The 17,500-nt window shown below is 43.6% G+C and overlaps 1 protein-coding gene across 7 annotated transcripts in view; it reads right to left on the bottom strand.

Annotated features, from left to right (window-relative positions):
* tox2 (TOX high mobility group box family member 2) overlaps positions 1 to 17,500 on the bottom strand; it is a 97,922-nt gene that overhangs the window by 20,175 nt on the left and 60,247 nt on the right. For all 7 annotated transcript variants that reach the window (XM_076267384.1, XM_076267387.1, XM_076267386.1 and 4 more), the window contains one exon: positions 11,187 to 11,447. In XM_076267384.1, coding sequence (XP_076123499.1) covers positions 11,187 to 11,447 — 261 coding nt within the window. The remainder of the gene's footprint in view (positions 1 to 11,186; positions 11,448 to 17,500) is intronic.

A 17,500-nucleotide genomic window follows, 5' to 3' on the forward strand; every position in this document is an offset into this window, starting at 1 on the left:
TAGTAGAAAGCCTACAGAAATATCCTTAAGAATATGATGCATAAAGTAGTTTAGTGCTTTAGTCTCACCCATGTGAAAACTATGGCACAGCCATTTAAATGGGTATTGAAACATGATGAGATACATACTAAAGCAAACATGAACAGTGACAACACACTGTTCACACACACACACACACACACACACACACACACATACATACACACACACACACACTTGCACAGACACAAACACACACTTTTGTCTATTTTACAGACCTTTGTGTTTGCAGTGAAAACACTGGAAAGTTCTCTGATTCATTTCCTGCAGCAGCGTTGCGCTTTTGCCATGTTTGTATTCACATCTTGTACATCATAGTCAAATGGGACCCAAATAACAAGGGCTTTCCAATTATGGGCTGCACATTGTGTGGCGAGATGGGATATCAGAAAGCTATTGTTCCTCTGATCCTCTGACCCTGCCTTTGAAATGGTTTCATCTGGACCAGGATTGCCTGCACTGTTTGATTTAGCTTAAGAGATCTGACCACTGAGTGGACCGCCACTGTAGCCACAGGGCCAGCTGCATGTTTGCTTACAGGGTTCCCTACATGCCCATGACTTACATTTCAATCTTTCATGTGTACATCGTGGTTATTTATACAGCATCTTTCATATCAGGATTGCTCTTTAGGAAATGCCGTATGTGCAATGTGACTCAAAGAGCCTTATTATTTCCTATCTAACGCTGGCATCTAAAGATGGCGCTTCACAGGGGCTTGCATTGTGCAAAGCCAAGTTAACCTTAAAGATTTTTAATAAACGTGGAAAAGGAAAAAAAAAAAAAACAATGCAGCTATTCAGCAGTAAGGCACAGCAGCTATAGCGGACTGGACTTTAATCTAAAAAGCCATGTTGCTTGACCGCACAGGAAGTGATGCAAACGCATGCACGTGTGTCTGTGTGTGCGGGCCTCTGATTGCGCGGTGTGAATGCGGCACGGCTCTTGAGCCAAGGTTTTTCAGAAGAGAAATTGCTTTCTGATCATGTGCACTGGCAGAGCAGCACAGCACAGCACAGCGCCGAGTCGAGTCGGCTAAGAGCTGAATCGATTGCATCTGTTCTGGCCTGTAATGTTTCACAGTAACTCTGATTTACTAAGCAAGGCCAGGTTATCTATGCCCACGCAGCCACACTGAATCAGGAACATTGGGTCTCTATGAAGACAGGACACACATAATTACTATGTATGTGTACTGGCTTAAATACATCTTAAAGTAATGAGAAGGCATTTTCATTAGCTTTATGCTAGACGGGGCTTATTGTGAGGTGGTGGTGGGGGGGGGGGGTTCTTTGGGTTCTCTGCGGGTTTGGATTTAGAAGAGTTAACACACTGAACTACTTTGAGTCCTTGCATATTTCAGCAGTGGAGCGAGAGAAAAAAAGTCCAAACCTGGCAAGTATTTTAATTCTTATTCACCCCATTTTGTTCTTCAGCTCCTCTCTCTCTACCCCCTCCCTCCCTTACCCCCTCTCTCTCACTCTCTCTCTCTCTCTGCCCCCTCCCTCCCTTACCCCCTCTCTCTCACTCTCTCTCACTCTCTCTCTCTCTCTCTCCTCCAAGTCCCCCCTTTTCTCTCTCTCTGATTGGAGACATCTTGTTGGGAGTGATGGCTTACTCGTGCAGGTTCACAGTTGCTATTGTAAAATCACAGAGCGTTTAATTGAAACAAATGACTATAATAATAGAACATTATCCCCGCAGGCTGCCGGCCGTGGCAGCTTTAATTAGCCGCATGCCGCAGACTGATCCTTCAAAAGAACGGTAAACACGCGTGGCCGCCGAGAGAGATAGAGACAGAGAGCGAAAGAGAGAGAGAGAGAGAGTGAGAGAGAGGGAGAGGCCTCGCTGTGACTCCTTGTTCGCCCCCGGGGGCATAGCGAGAGCCCCCGACCGTGGCTTTCTCCCCTCCTCTAAGTGTTCTCCGTTTCATTCACCTCATCTCTGAACCCTGCGTTAGCCTCGGCCAGCCGACCCACACCACGCCGCGCCACACGGTGCCAACACAGACACCTGCGAGGGTCATTTTTTTAAAATGTGTTGTAAGAGGCTTGCCTTTATGAATCATTGACTGCTAAATGGCTGAGCAAACAATACTTGGGAGGTAGTTTTCAACAGCCACGTATTACTTTACCATATCATGCAATATCTTTAACCATACCATACATTACTAAAGCTCATTACCCTGTACCACACCACACCATAATATACTACAACTCACCATATTATGCTATACTGTACAATACCACACTACACTTTGCTGTACCATATCTCACTTTATCTCACTACTTTACTATACAAAGCTAATTCTACAAAACAAACATACTATTTGAAACCATGCAAACCATATCCATACCATAAAGAATCAGACCATATGCAAAGGTATATCTTATCAGTATCAGTCCAGAGCCCTATTGAGGCGTGCAAGCACACTAATACATTCACACACCTCAGAAGGGCAGCCCATCAGTGTTTTTCCATTTCACTGACTAGAATCACCTCTATTGGCTCAGCAACTCGAGCCATCTCTGCCATCGCTCCGTCTGTATGCTAATCAAATGCATCTCTCAACCACAACAACACCAGAGTGAGCCTGTACCAGTGGCAGTTTCTCACAAGCCCAGAGCACCGAGCTAGTGCTTTAAATGACAACCACACTTCACGTGAGCTGTTTAGGCGAATTAAGGAAGTACACCATGAACAGGTTCACAGGCATCTGATGACATGTTTGTGATTTAATGACATATTTTCCAGACATGAAATGGATGTGACAGGTTATTGGCTTATTTGGTTCATTGGCATTGTGAGTGAATACAAAGGTAGACTTTTAAAGATTAATTTCAGAGGATTGAAAAGAGTAGAATGAGGGATAACGGAGGACAGAGAGAAGATGAAAAAAAGGATGAGGAGAAAAGAAGAAGAAGAAGAAATGTATGATGACGACAACGATGATGATGATGATGATGATGATGATGATGATGATGATGATGATGATGATTGAGTGGGGAACTCCTCACCTCATGCTAAATGCTACTACAGACAGCATAAAGAACTCCAACAAGAGTGAGATTGGTACGTCAGTAAGCAAAGATGCCTGCATGTTCATATTTGGAGTCCTAGTGTAGAACCCTCTGCTGCTTCCTGCAGCCACATGCTCTCACACTGGGCCTGTAATGGAGGTAATTATGGGTATGGGAGGATGCTGCTTTATGGAGAAATATTCCTCTGCATCAGTCCAATGTCGACGAAGTAGATTGGGAATCTGATGAATTCTCTTTTTTATGTTTTCCAGGGCTGTGCAGCCACACCGAATACCGATATCTGAATGTGAAGCAAGCAATTATATTTAGAGGATGCTAATGTAATCCATTGAATTTCCTTATGATTGTTGTCAGTGTCTGTCGATGCATACCCCCCCCCCCTCTCTCCCCCTCTCTCTCTCTCTCATGCTTGCCCTCCTTTTCTGTTCTCTCGTTCCCCTGCACCCCTCCTCTCTTCATTTCCTCATTCCCCCTCTCACCCTCTTTCTCTTTCACTCACTTTTATCAGCGGCCCTCCCCCCTCCTCTCTTCCTTCTCACTAAAGACTGGATGCTTGTTTGACATGACAACTCTGAAATGGCTTTGGAAGGCAAAGGCAGAATAATCAACACATGGAGAAGACAGGTAGACAGCACCTTTCTTCTCCATCTAATGAGCAAAACAGCTCTTCTCTCTGTCTCTCTGTTCCACACACACACACACACACACACACACACACACACACACACGTGCACACACACACACACACACACACACACACACACACACACACACACACGTGCACACACACACACACACACACACACACACACAAGCATGCGCACACACACACACACACACACACACACACACACACACACACACACACAATGATACACGCAGCAACACAGTGACAATTAGGTCCATTTGTAGATGCTTTGCAAGTGTCTTAACTACTAACTCTCATCCAGCATGTGTTTCTGACAACAACCATTAGCTGCAACACTTCCTCAAACAGCTAATGACCTGAGTGGCTGAAACTTAATCAAATTTCCCAGTCATCGCACTCAGATGTGTGCAAATATCAACCATGCCATTTGCACTCACGTCAGAAACAACTCCCGCTCTATTTTTCTCTTTCTTCATGCACAGACTAGGACTGGAGGTACTGTACACATTAATGTTCAGCGCTGGCACAGCCTTGTGTGCTCTCTGATGCTGCTGAAAGTTGACAAGATGAGAAGCAAAAACAACCCCCCCCCCCCCACACACACACACCCCCTTTGCCTTTACCACCCCCACCACCACTGGACTTCTTTGTCTCCACTCTGTGCTCTGAACCCCCCCCCCCCCCCCCCCCCCACCTTCATCTCCATGCATGACATCAGCCAATGGGAGATTCCTGTCAGGCCAACCCAGGCAGGGGGAGCGAGAAGAGAACGACTGGAGAGACAAAGCCAGCACTCAGCAGATCCCATCCCAGTCCGAGGCGCGCGTCCTCTCGCGCTAATGCTGCACGGCACATGGAGGGCACTGGAAGGAGAAGCTAGGTCAGGTTCCCCTCCGCGGCCGCTTCATTGGCTAACACTGACTGAATTACTCTAACCACCCCCACCCGCAACTCAACCCCAACCCCACCTCAGTCTCCAACACAAAACACACACACACAGCCTCCTCACAGTCCTCTGTGGTAAGCTTGATAGACGCGAGAGGCTCAGCAGTGCTATGTGGACATGATTCAGTGGGGCGATAACACAAGGAGTCAGCGGCCAAATTGGGGAAGTAATGACACGCACAATGCTTCATCTCCAAACTTTGGGTGGCTAGGACTAAAACTCAACATTGGTGGTATCTCGCAGTTCTACCTGTTTTGGTTTACATTGTCCTCATTGTCTCCCTGAAAAGACCTAAAAACTCCAGACTACACAACACATAGAATTATGTTCAAACACAAAGCTATTATGTGGGTAGATAAACCCTTCACTAGCTTTGCATGTATCCAATTCCGGACAATGGAAGAATTTCTTCAGCAAACAGCCGTCTCAAAGATGGTAAACATACATTCAAACTCTTTCTGCATAAAGCCTAACAAAGGCTAGGATGCTTAAAATCTACACACATGCACAGCTTAGGTCTTGATGGGTGCATGACTGTATGTGTGTGTTTGAAACACCTCCAAGGCTATATGATTAGAAATAAAAAAGGAAATTAAATCCATACATTACGCCTTGATTAGCTCAATCCTAAGGCTAATTGAGTTTATTTGAAAAAAAAAAGAAGCTGAACTCTTGAGGGGAAGAAATGAGTAGTCTCTTTTTTGATATAATGAAATTGGAAAATAACTTCTATTCCTTTAAAATATTTCTTAATATACAAGCACACAGTCTCATATCATCCAGTGGGTAGAAATAAGGCAGCTTTCTCCAGGGAGATAATAAAAGAATTGAATTTTTCCTTATCGGTCGGTCATCTATTTTTCCACGGAATGCTATTACTTGCTGCCTGCGGTTGCTAAGCAACAGGAAATATTAATAGGGGCTTTTATTAGACGGGCTTTCTCAGAGCAGTACTAAAATGAGGAAGTGGAAAACATGAATGTGTTACATAAATCTTTGGACCTTTCAGGGTTTGCACAAGTCTCTGTTTGTGAGGTGATTTATTACTCCGATGGCTCATTTATGGGAAAAGGGGCTGTGAAATAAGAAAATGGAACATTACCCTGAAGGACTATTTGAAAATAAATAATCGCAAAGGTGAAAAGAAAGCTGTTTAAAAACCAAGGGGTTCTCTTTTTCGCCCGGTCTTCACGGGTCTATCGAACACAGAATGTTTTCTGCTTTCAGCCGAGGCATCAATCATGCCCGTAATATTCCGCATAAAATGTTCTCTATCATGTTCTTCAAACTGCAATGGAAAAATAAAAGAAATTAATAGGTTCATGTTTTTTCTCCATGTATATGATCCTTTAACTGCAATGTGCATTGCGTTTGGTATTCAACACACAGCCACCCTTCTATTCCATAAAATTTGTTTTTGCATTTTTACTTCCATCCTTTTCTGTCTTTTTTGGTGAAACACACTAATGCACTACTCTGACTAAAAACAACTGTGCCGAGGGATGGATGTGTAGGCTACCTTTATCATGCTCTTAAGGCAATTTTACAATTAGACATGACCTCTAGGCTAGACTGAATCTATGGTCATGACTTCCAAGAAAAGTTTAATTGTAAATCGCTTGTGCTCTCTTAATGTTACCAGGAACTATGGTATTCCATGACTCCTTCCTGTGATGAAAATAAAACACAACACATCTACAGACAGTGCCCTCCATTTGCTCCTCTGCATTAGAGCATTATATGTAGGAGGAGACTCTGAGCGCTGGTCCCCTTGGACATCTCAGAACAATTATTGACCATGTCACTAGTTCTGGGAGAACTAGTGCAGAAAATCATGGTCGGAAATGCTCATCTCGAAACAAACCCATCGCTGTAACTGCTTTGCTAGTGAGCAAGAGAGAGAGAGAGAGAGAGACAGAGAGAGAGAGAGAGAAGGAGAGAGAGAGAAAGAGAGGGAGAGAGAGAGAAAGAGAGGGAGAGAGAGAGAGAGAGAGAGAGAGAGAGAGAGAGAGAGAGTGCTCTAGTGAGGGCCTTGCACTGCAAGTTTGCCCTAGTTCCACAGTACATATATGTGGTGTGACATTTATGTAAAGCCATTACCCAGAGCAGTTATCAATAGGTCAGATGCATTCAATATAATAGTTTCTCTGCAATAAAGTGCCTTTGAAATATTTGTGCTTGTTATGGCATATAGCAACTCCAAAAGGTTCGAGTCTAATGCAGGAGAAGGCATTTCCCCATAGTTAAGATATCTACAATGAACCTTTTCTTTAAAAATACATTTTAAAAAAAGGCTAAATGCATGCTATTGCTGTGGAGCCCTAACATCCCATCAAAGTTGATAATATGCATTGTTTTATTGACTTGTTTGACTAGGATGGCCAGAGCAAACCCTGAGAGGATAATGAATAATGTTTGATAAATTATTTAATGATATAAACTGTATTCTACGCTCGAATAATTAACTTCAAACTGCTCTCTCCCCTTTCTGATGATGTTGGTGATGTGAATTCTATGCTAATGTCTACTTAATACACATACAAGCTCATCAATAAACATGCATTTTGACAACAAGAGAAGAAAAGGATGGGAGATCCATTCATGTTAATGGAGGGAGGGTGTGTCACTGGTGTGATGAATCCCAAATGAGGCCATGGGACTCACTGTGTGATTCCAATAGGCATGCAATGCATAAAGACCATGAAATCAGTTGTCTGTGGATCTATATGAGCGCTAATTTAATGGCATACCTTTGTTTAGCCTCTGTGCCTACCTACAGTACCATTTATTCTCTCTCTCTTTCTGTCTCTCTCTCTCAGCACTGACTCTTTTTCTCTGGAAATGCTTGTTTTTTTTCTTTTTCCCCTCCCTGCTGCTTGTGTATCCCCTGCCCTTGCCTATCGGATCAGAATCTCCCTGGGTTCAATTGATAAGATCCATGCCACCTGATCGTGGCTATTGGATGTCTAATGCATTGAGAACTTGTGGAAGATGCTATGACAGCTAGCACATTAGCTGGGGCTGTGGTGGGCTTGCCAAGTGCATCAGCGCATCAAGGCAAAGCTGGGCTGCAAGATATCAAGTTCATCCTGAAAGATTTGATACCTCTGGCTGGGATGAATCTTCACCCATCAAATGGATGAGGGCTCACTCTATCAAATGTGGAAAACACCAGAGTGCCAACCAGAATGCACAGAACAGTGTAGCCTAATACATTCAGATTGTACAGGGAGGGGGTTTGGTGGAGGAAGGACAAAGAAAAGAGATGATTGCTTTTTATTCCTAAGCATGGTTCTCTACTCATGCTGCAACGCCATGAGGATGCAAATGAGCTTATTTCAGGTGAACAGTTAAATAAAGCACTGAGCACACACCCGTTGGCTGGGGTGAGGGGTGGGGGGGTGCAGCCCCATAATACGATTCAGTGGCTAGCGTTTTCAATTTAGCATTAGCGATTCACCTAGCGATTCACATAGCATTAGCGATTTACCATGGGAAAACAGAGAGGGCCTTTTGCTACGCAGAGGCTAGCCTCAGGCTCCTCCTTAGAGCTGATTATTCCATCATCGTTTACTAATGAGGCCATATCCACAACAGCACCATCGCCTGGCCCTCTGCACCTGCACCTGGGCTAGCCAGAGCCGTGCGTAGACCCACGTGCTGCACAGAGACCAGCAATTAAAATGTAATATGAGATGGGGAAAAAAACAACTAAACACACACGATTGACTTGTTTTGGTGTGCCTCTTCCAGGTTATTTTAATCAAGAGCCAAGGTTGGATTTCTCTCGGTGGCATCCGAGCTAATTAAATTGTGATTCCTATCAAAACTGTGATGCCCACTCGCCGGGAATATTAGAGCGTAGCCTAGTAATAACAAATCCTATTTGGGTCCAACAAAAAAAAAAAAAAATCAATATCATCAGCAGTGTAATCTGAAAAGCAATATGCTTCTTTGTAAAGATTGCTAAAATGTATACTGACAGTGACGCAAAACAATAAATGACATTTTCAGTAACATTTGTGTCCTTCATTTATTTCATTTCAACCTTTTATCCTGTTATGGCTTTCCTCTCTGCCTCTCTCTTTCTCCCTCTCCCTACCCTGAATATTTTCCCCGTGTGATATTTCTCTGCCCTTTCTCTCTCTCTCTCTCCTCTCTCTCTTTCGCTCTTTTCTCTTCATCCTCACATACAGGAGTGCTCTGATGAAAACAGATCTCACTGCATCTCTACAATAGCAAGGCCAATGCAGGGAAGATGAACCTTAATGGGTTTTTTTCTTCTCTCCCCTGTGCTCAAGATTGAATATATGCGCTGACCTCCTGATGCATTTCACTGGCACAGCTTTTGTTTATGAAGACTGAACATCCACATACAGCAAGAAAATATTATCTTTTTCCTCAGAAAAAAAAAGAGATGGTACCATTAGGCTAACTTATAAGTCCAATTAAATGTTACCTCTTGTTGCACGCTTTATAGTTGGAACCACATATTTTACAAGGTTAAAGCATTATTTATGACTGATGACAACAAACCTATCCTCTATCTTAGTCTCCATTTCTCTTTTGTGTCAGCTTCTCTGTCCTGTGGGGACCCTAATCAGAAGTGTTTAGCACTCAACTGCAGATGCTCTTGGATACCGTGATTAGCCCCGTCAGGTGGGCTGTATTAGCATTGCAGATCTCCACCGATGGACAGGGCTGGGCTGGGCTGGCCACTGCTTTTCAGTAGCATCTGCTTCAACCGGTGAGTTAGTAGGAAATCCAACCAGTCACCCATACCGCAGCCAACCGGCCTTGGACACGTGCAAAGGTCAAAGCCAAATGTGATATTATATGGATATCAGGATAAATGGCTCTCCCATTTAGCCTGCATTTTGGACAGAGATGTGCGCAATCGGGTTCCTATTAGGCCCATATTTCATGTGCATGTGGCCATAAGAGCCTACGCCGGCACATGGCTAAACTGTGTCTCCCGGCTTGATGTACCGGGGAATAACAGCAGCCAGAGAGGTCATCCACAGTGTACAAACTCGGCAAATACAAATACCACAAGAGCGAAACAACAAGGCATCAACAACAGCTAAAACGACAAAGTAAAGAAGAAAATCAATAAGATAAGAACTCATTCTATCACTGGTGTTGCTATGGATTGAGAAGACTGATGAAACCAAATTCATTTTCTGATTTAGTATGGCACACTGCCGAGGTGACCTGCAGTCACGTGCCATATCCGGGATGTATTGGAGTCCATGTAAGAGCCATATTTCAAAGAGGAAGGGTAATGCATTCCATTAAATATCAAATATCCATCTCTACATATAGTGAAGTGGAGATACTGTCCTCCATCTTTATAGCATGCTGCCCGATATCCATTTTGAGTGGATTCCATTTCACAAAGCCATTAGAGGAATGAGAGTCAACCGTGTGCTACCTTGTGGGTAACATTCCAGGGATGCAATATCTTAAGATATTATGTTTCTGTCCAAGAGCTGTTTCTTATTCATGCTCATTACAGTTCCTGAAAAAATGCTGCATCGTACACATCGTACATATAAAATATGTAGACTTTGTTAACATTTTACCTTTTGGTTTGGGATTAACCAGAAAACAAAATGTCAGAATAGGTGTGAATAGTGACTTTGTTCATCTCAAAATGGTTATCTATTGGCTGTATTCGACAATGTGTTGTGGCAACAATTAAACTAGCATCTCAAGCTATTGAAGATGTTTTTATAATCTTTCATCTCTTACAACACTGCACGTAAATCTAAACTAAAATGTATCACTTCTATGCACAACAGAAGCGTTCCGTTTGCGGAGCATATGCTGCAACAATTTTCCTTTATACTTTTCCACTATAATTATTGGAACTGGCCACACCAGACGTGCGAACGCTACTCACATTCTAAAAAAATTAGACCAGTCTTCTAGAACTTTTTATTTTTAAGCTTTGCGAACAAAGCATTTCAGTTGTGCTCCCAGTGTAGCCCGGCAGTAAGAATTGTTCTAGAATGCCAGTGTAGCCTGGCAGTAAAAATTATTCTAGAATGCCAGTGTAGCCCGGCAGTAAGAATTGTTCTAGAATGCCAGTGTAGCCCGGCAGTAAGAATTGTTCTAGAATGCCAGTGCTCCCGGTGTAGCCCGGCAGTAAGAATTGTTCTAGAATGCCAGGATATCCATCCTCAATGACCACCACCTATCTGTCCCGCTGGATTACAGCACAGTGTGAATGACCATATCACAGTGTAGACTACACAGAACAATCCTCACTATGGGAGATGTAAAAGATGTAGATGCGTAGATGGAATCACTCGTTCACTCACTCACTTACTCTTTTTTCCATTCATCCATCCATCCATTTATCTATCTATTAATTCACTCATCCATCCATCCAGTCACTCATTCATTCATTCAGGAAAGCAGCAGGCGGCCAGAGGCCCGGACACAGGCGTGCTGTGTGAGAGAGAGAGAGAGAGAGAGAGAGAGAGAGAAACCCGAGTGGACTCACAGAGGGCATTTGGCTGGAGAGGAGGTGGCTGTCCTGGGCCAGCATGTTGGACATCATGAGGGCCGGCAGCTCGGGGTAGGAGTAGGGGTTGAGCAGGCCATTATGGGGCAGGGAGTGGCACAGGTATCCTGACTCGGGGTCCATCAGGTGCAGCAGGGGGGGCTCGGGGTGGTTGGGCGGGGTGATGGGTGGGATCTCGTAGTCCTCGTCGCCTGCGCCGTTGCCTCCGTTTCCGGAGGCGCCTCCCTGAGCGGAGTAGTTCTGGAAGGGGGACAGAAAGCAAGAGACGTGAGTGGACAGCAACTACAAACTCACAAACAGTTACCGTGTCAAGTTACATGACTGGTATTCAGCAGACACCTTTATCCAAAGCCACACTGACTCATAACTACCGGTTTAAAATCCAAACCCAGGCCAACTGAACGTCAGATGGCAATGCTACAATTGCTCCACCAAACCCCTGCTTACATGCCCAGCTTCAACAGCCCTATCCACTGGAACAATGGAATCATACAATCAGTTACCTTTCATACCGTGAGATACCAGTAACTACCGTTCATGGGCTACACGTGGACTGATGAGGCTAAAGTGTATCTACCATAGAGCTGGAGCTGTTAGAGGCAGTGAGCCATCACGTGGCTTCGTGGAGTTTGGTGCTGTGATCAGATGTGTATAATTGTTCACCAAGCCAGAATGATACAAGTCAGCATGTTGCGATGAATATTAAATTACGCACTGCACACGCAAGCACCTACATGTCCAATCACAATGCCTGCAGCCCTGCATTTTCATACAATCGTGTAGGTTAACCATAGTCTGCAGCTCAGCTGGGAGAAATGTGATTCTGAATTCGTCAGGAAAGGTAAGGGAATGTGGAGAGCAATAGCCGGGGTATTCAAGGGGGAATGGAAAGCAATTTTGTTGGAGGCGATGGGACTCGAGTTCCTTTATAATGACTGAGTCAAATTAATCATCACAAATAATATTCCGGTGTCAGCCATTCAAGAGGTTTTTTAATAGAATTTTTATGATTCATGTCTGCGCGTATACATCAAACAGTCAGTTCTGCAACATTTCAGAAATCAATTCAATATCATCTTTGTGTTGCCTGTCATCTTCCTCCCTAGACTGGCCATTTATCTTGCAAACAAATACTTTTAGCAAATACAAGGTAGACGAGGGAGAGGAGACAAGGATCCACAGTCCTCTGCTTTCAACCTTACAGAGTACATTACTCTCGTGAAGCCTCATTTTTCACATGCCCATAATTCTGCTATTCAGAGTTTTCTGGCAGAATTGTAATAATTGAGAACATTTTTTATTAGGCTATGTGTGGAATTTTAGTTGGTAGTCTTTAGGTCTTTCCATTTATTTTACTTAGAGTGACAAAGGCATCTGCACCGCACATATTGTGCTTCAGCTATAATAATCGCTGCAATCACAAGAGCTAATTGTAAGTGCGTACCAATAGCCTTGCCAAACTTAAGTGTGGAGGGGAAAGGGGGAGGGGGGTGATGGCCTTAAATATGATTTACTTTAGTCCACGGCATTGTCCTGTTGCTGTGGAGATTAATTCTCGAAATGGTCCCTTTGAAGACAGATGTCTTTGTAAACCTTCTGGGGTTCCATGTTATTGTTTGGTCTAATGGACGCAAAAACGAACATTTCCTGAGATTCAATTTCCCTCATAATTGTTGGAAGGAAACTAAATTGTCTGTTGTAAACATTGGGGGCATTGTGTGAAGAGAGTCTCTCTCCCTCTCCTCGGGGGAATTCTCACATCTCTAAGATCTTGCACAATGAGACAGGCACTATCAGATACACCACTTTTTAGACAAACACACACACACTCTCTCACACACACAAACTAGTCTCCATTTTAACCATGCCAGGGTCCAAAAGCATTGGCCGCCTATGCTTAGTCATCACTTATCAGCAGTAAATAAATGGGCATATTAATCAAACATTTGGGACGTCAGGTCCTTTTTATGGAGGAAGATAACATGGGTTTGTGGGGACTTCTTAATGTGGAATGCTGAGAGAAAGAGAGAGAGAGAGATAGAGAGAGAGAGAGAAAAAGAGAGAGAGAGAGAGTTTGTCAAATGTAGCATTGCATTTGTGCTTGCCCAAATGCCCTTGACGATAAAATGTAAATCTCAAGGACATGCCCAGTGAATAGTTTGGAAATGCATAATTCATATGCGTCAATTCTGAATGTGATTGTATATACAGAATTAATGTGTATAGCCTCCTGCAACTGTTTTTCAAAGGTAAAATATTAACGGACAGTACAGCTTTAATACGCCAAATGTTTGCTCCTCCACGACACACTTGACTTTGGGCACATGCTCTACTTCGTCTTCCAATTTTCAAGGATATTAGAAGTCAATTTGAAAGCACAATGGCTTTTCTAACGTTGAGTTGGCGGATTTCGATTTATATTTTTTCATTACGGAGGAGAAACCCCATCAAAGTGAACGAACGCCATCAAATTCCTGAACATATTTTTAATCCAGAGGGAGAGAGAACATTTGGAGAGCCATCAATGAAAGGAAGGTTCAAACACATGCAACATACACATACATGAATACAAAAATGCAAAACCCAAAGAGAAGGGGGAGAGGAGGAGAGGAAGGAAAAGACACGTCAACAAATAGCTTTTATATTAAAGAAAATATGAAGAGACAGTTGGTGATGAAATGGAATCTGCATAAAGGGAGAGAAAGAGAGGTGTGTGTGTGTGTGTGTGTGTGTGTGTGTGTGTGTGTGTCGGGGTGGGTGGATGCATGGGTGGGGGAGGGGGGGTGGTATGTGGTAATAAGCTCGGAGCTTCAGAAGTTTTCCATACTGAAATCCTAGATCCCTTTTTTTAATTGCATTAACAGTTTGGTGTACGAGTTATGCGAGTTTGGTGTACATGCAGACACAGAGTCATGTACAGCAGATGAATATGCTTTAGGCATGTTAGTAAATAGTCAAGTCAATTTGAAGGATGTTTCTTGACGAAATATATCTTGTTGTAATATCCATAATTTCCCCTTTGAATTGAATTGAATTTCCCCTTGGAGATCAATAAAGTATCTATCTATCTATCTATCTATCTATCGATCTATCTATCTATCTATCTATAATATCCAAGATACAGAGGCAGAACATAAAAAGCATTTAGAAATGCAAGCTATCACAAACTTACTCTATTGTGGCCTATTCATGGGTAGTAAAGTAATACAGTCAATCACATCCCTGATTAAATCTTCAGCACCCAGAACATTACTAGATGTAAATCAGGAGCTAAAAATAATCCCTTTTAGTTTAAAACACTGTCGATCCATATGCTACAAAATCCTAAGCATCCCATAATCATCCTCTACAGCTATATGGTGCAGCCTTAACTTCTGGCCCAACATCTGGAACATGGAAGAGAACGTACTGTACACAATGACAGCCAGGGCCCCAGTAAACACAAATATTTGAAATCTCACATTAGTGCATTTTCAAAATGGTGTGTGTATGTGTGTGTGTGTGTGTGTGTGTGTGTGTGTGTGTGTGTGTGTGTGTGTGTGTGTGTGTGTGTGTGTGTGTGTGTGTCTGAGACTGCAATATAGGAGATGATGACAGATCGGCCTGCTCACTAATATGCACTTATCTGTCTATAGGAGAGCTGTGACATATGATGATTTATCCTGAATATTCCTCCTTCAACCCCCATCACAAAACAAAGCCATATACAGTTATCTCCAGTATCCACACACACTCCATGTTTTTTTTTTTCTTCAAGAGGAATGTTTGTGTGCCTGTGTGTGTGTATGTATGCACGTGTGTACAGTATGTGTGTGTGTCTGTGTGAGTGTGTGTATGAAAGAGACAGAGAGAGGGAGAGAGAGGGAGAGAGCTTGTGCACATGAATATGCCTGTGTTGACTGAGAGGGTTGTGAGTTCATGTGTGTGTGTGTGTGTGCATGTGAGAGTGTGTGTGTGAGCCCAGTGCGTGATTGTCTGTGTGTGTGTTTAAGGATGATTTATTATCATGCACTTTTGTTTGTCAGTGTGTACAAAGGCTGTATATGTATAGGATCTTCTATGCATTTGTGTATGTGTGGGTGTGTGTATCTGTGAGTGAGTGTGTGTATATGTGTGCATGTGTGTGTCCCTTCCCCCAATTTTCTGTGTGTGTGTGTGTGTGTGTGTGTGTGTGTGTGTGTGTCTGTGAGACCAAGAGCATGTGTGTATGTTGGGGGAGGGGGCTCATTGAAGCAGAGTTTTAGAGCTTCATCTGTTTTGATTTGGCTGGCAGTCTTGTGCTGGAGGCCTACCCCCTCTCATAAATTACCCTAAAGACCAGACAGAGACATATCAGAACGGGGGCGGGGAGCCTCCTATAGAACACACACACACACACACACACACACACACACACACGCACACACACACACACACACACACAGAAAAATGTCACATACATACATAAACACACATACATACATAAACACACACACACACACCAGAGCTGTAGCATATAAGTGCAGATGGCTAGCAGAGCATTGGCCAGCGATGCACATGGTCCAGAGATCCGATTTCCATTGCATTTGTTTACGGGCTCATGTTACAGTTTTCATACACATACACACAATTAAAACATACACATATATGTGCCATAATACACATACACACAATTAAAACATACACATATATGTGCCATAATACACATACACACAATTAAAACATACACATATATGAAAACATACTGCTCATAGCGTACGCAATCTCCCTGTGTTTCAACAGCAACAACAAAAAAACATAATGTGAAACATTTCTTCTATGAATGACAAACAGACATCAATCAATGTGAGTTTGCCTACATAAAGGTAGTCAACAGATATTCACGCATTTATAATGTGGTTTAAGAAACCAGCTGGTGGTACTGTGTCTCTTATTAAACATGGGGTGTAGAGAAAGCATATTTATAACCCTAACTCTGCCATTTAAAACAGAAATAAGCCGGTGCCTAAACCCACACACCATCTGTTTGGGCCATTTCTCTGTCTCTGGTTCTTTCTCTGTTCTGTTGGAAGAGAGGCTGTAGCATCTTTAAGGTTTCCTCTCATGTCCCTGCCGTGTGCTCTCCTCCATTACGGCTCCCCAGCAGTGTATGTGTGTGTGATTTATTTGCTTGATCTGCCTCATCTATCTGTCCACAGATTTCAATTTGGAAAACGTGTGTGTGTGTGTGTGTGTGTGTGTGTGTGTGTGTGTGTGTGTGTGTGTGTGATTGTGTGTGTGTGTGTGTGTGTGTGTGTGTGTGTGTGTGTGTGTGTGTGTGAGAGAAAAACAGAGAGAGAGAAAGAGAGAGAAAGAAATAGAGAGAGAGTGAGAGAGACTGTGGAGATCACAAGTTGAAATTGAAAATGTTATAACCCATTTTTAGAGAAAAAAAAATCCATATTTATTTTTTTCGTACATAGAGTCCCCACCTCTGTGTATGTTTGTGTCTGTGTCTGTGTCTGTGTGTGTGTGTGTGTGTGTGTGTGTGTGTGTGTGTGTGTGTGTGTGTGTGCGTGTGTGTGCGCGTGTGTGTGTGCGCGTGTGTGTGTGTGCGTGTTGCTAGGTGAGGGCTGATTTGGTGATGGCTGGTGAGACATGGGGAGAGGGCTTCACAGGATCCCAGCAGCAGCAGCTCTCCCCCTCTGTCTCCACAAACAACACACACACACACACACACACACACACACACACACACTGCCCAGGAGCATCAGGTTACCGCCATCCTACTCCCACCCCCTCCGACCTGAACACGCCCGCTCTGCCGCCATCCCAACCGCCCACCCACTCCACCCCACCTCTCCCACCTCTCTCTCTCTATCTATCTATCTCTCTATCTCTCTCTCTTTCTGTCTCTCCTCATGTCTACGCCCTTCCCCCACTTTTCTGTGTGTGTATGTTTGCCACCCCCTTTTCTCTCCATCTCTCTTTTTCTATGTATCTTGCCCTCTCTCTCTCTCTCTCTCTCTCTCTCTCTCTCTCTCTCACTCACTCTCTTTCTCCAAACTGAGAGACTTCATTATTTATCCATCACTCTGTGGAAATTTGGGGAACCTGATATGGGTGCTCTCAGTTTCACCTCAGTGAATGGGGCTGGGGGGTGGGGTTGGGCAGGGGGGGGATGGCTGGCCCCCACACCTGGTAGACATAAGCACTCATAAAGCAGCGCCCTCATTTAGCTGGAATGGATAGAATTCCAAGGGTGACCCAATAACGCTAATGATAACAGCAGCGACACATCCTGAAACAAAAGACAAGTGCAATGGAGAGAGCTA

This window comes from Alosa pseudoharengus, unplaced genomic scaffold (genome assembly GCF_046254945.1).
Source record: "Alosa pseudoharengus isolate Yale_2024_CS ecotype anadromous, Long Island Sound unplaced genomic scaffold, YU_APseudo_1.1 YU_APseudo_1.1_scf_5, whole genome shotgun sequence".
NCBI lineage: Eukaryota > Metazoa > Chordata > Actinopteri > Clupeiformes > Clupeidae > Alosa > Alosa pseudoharengus.